Here is a 1759-nt window from a genome sequence, read left to right on the forward strand (position 1 = left end):
CCACAAGAAATAAGATCATGGTTAGACACATAATTTCCAAACTTACCAAGGGCCATATCTGTGGCGTTCCTGAGAAGTGACTTGATTCTTCTGAAAGAACAAAAGTTGTTATAGTCATGTGATTAAAGGAAGTCAGCAATAAAGTTTTTCTGAAGAAAAGTCAACTTCTACCAGTTCAGTGTTTATTTTGCCCACAATACACTAACAAAGATTACTATATTTGACAACCCTCAGGGTAATAATAAATAAGGATTGTTAGAAAGTTTCCAGTAAGCAGAAAGGTTAGGATTTGAATTTAGTGCTACTGAGTACTAAAATATGAGCTATATTACCTACCCAGCATTTTTGTATTTATCATAGGTATAACCAGAAGGAAGTCACTTAAAGATTAGTAAAAGTGCAAAAAGGATATTGTTAAATTACATGTTAGAAGCCTTCACATTTTTAACTTGAAAAGAAGTTGTTTTCTCCCCTCATTAGAATGAATTTCACTTATAGAATAGATAATGCTCTTCCACATGTTACTAAGAAATTGGTGAGTATTAGCTACAGGTGACAGAAAATATTACCAATTTTTGATTTGAGAGAATATTAGTCCTTTGCAGTAGGTGTTGATTTGCCATGTTTAATCTAAATCTGTTCTTATGGTATTACCTCTAGGCTATTTTATTTCCTTTGGTAGAATTTCAAGATGCAGTAATTTAAATGAACTTACCACCACTGCAGCATGACATTAGTTTTTTCATAATTCTCAGGGATGATGGGACTGGAGATGTCGGAAAATGGTGGGAAAGGAAGATTCTGCCGGATCTGTGGATAGTACCAAACAGCATAGGGGTAGGCAGCAAGTTGGCTGAGCTGTTGGAAAGGCTAGAGGGAAAGACATTAGAAAAGGAACAGTGTATGAGTGATTGCTGTTTTCAGTCTCTGAAAAATATTAATACATTTCATTCATTTCCAAGAAGCCTGTTAGCATCACAAAAAATGATTACTCTGTGAGGGAAAAGAAGAAATTAAAATCTTCTATGGTGAACCATGTTGAAGAAACTTTCAGTAGGTGCCCTTTTAAGGTGCCTGAGGGGCAATGAGTAAATTGCTTTTTAAAGGACGCTATTTAAAACTGAACTCCAAGAACCCACATTACTCACACGTTCACTTATCAGAGCCCAGAAGAGAGTAGTAGCCTACATTTCACAATTATTTACTTTAAAAACTCATAGATATTTTTGGCATTTTGATCTATAATTTTCTTTAAAGCCACAGGGGTCAAAGGACAGGCCCTATACCCAGGGTCAATATAGCTGACTTTCAGAAATGCCAGGAATAGAAAGAAAATAATTCAATTCCAAGCCTAGTGTTCTTTTCAAACAGTAGAGTTTTGGAGCCCAAACTGTTTTCCTTTATATAATTTTGGAATAGTGGCCTCTATTGATTTATAAGATTACACTTAATTGTTTTTATGTACCAATAATTGCATTGTACTTAGAAACAGTTTGATATAATTCTCTACATATTTAGGTGAATGTTCTTTGCTGGAATGAGGAAAAACCTTAAAAGCATTTCAAGTTTTGCTATGGACAGTTGCCTATGTAAAGATTAAAACAAATATGACATTTGGATTATTTTTTAAGATATTTTTAACTCACCTCAAGATAGAGCTTGAGCTGGCCATGCTCCTTAATAGAGAGATAGAGAGAAAGAGACACAGAGAGAGAGAGAGACAGAGAGAGAGAGAGAGAGAGAGAGAGAGAGAGAGAGA

The 1759-nt window shown here is 34.8% G+C and overlaps 1 protein-coding gene across 1 annotated transcript in view; it reads right to left on the reverse strand.

The window, feature by feature from the left end:
- Positions 1–711: 711 nt before the first annotated feature.
- CSN1S1 (casein alpha s1) overlaps positions 712–1759 on the reverse strand; it is a 12592-nt gene continuing 11544 nt past the window's right edge. Inside the window, exon 8 of the mRNA XM_037728914.1 lies at positions 712–858. Coding sequence (XP_037584842.1) covers positions 712–858 — 147 coding nt within the window. The remainder of the gene's footprint in view (positions 859–1759) is intronic.

The sequence above is a fragment of the Cebus imitator genome, unplaced genomic scaffold (assembly GCF_001604975.1).
Source record: "Cebus imitator isolate Cc_AM_T3 unplaced genomic scaffold, Cebus_imitator-1.0 Scaffold283, whole genome shotgun sequence".
Lineage (NCBI taxonomy): Eukaryota > Metazoa > Chordata > Mammalia > Primates > Cebidae > Cebus > Cebus imitator.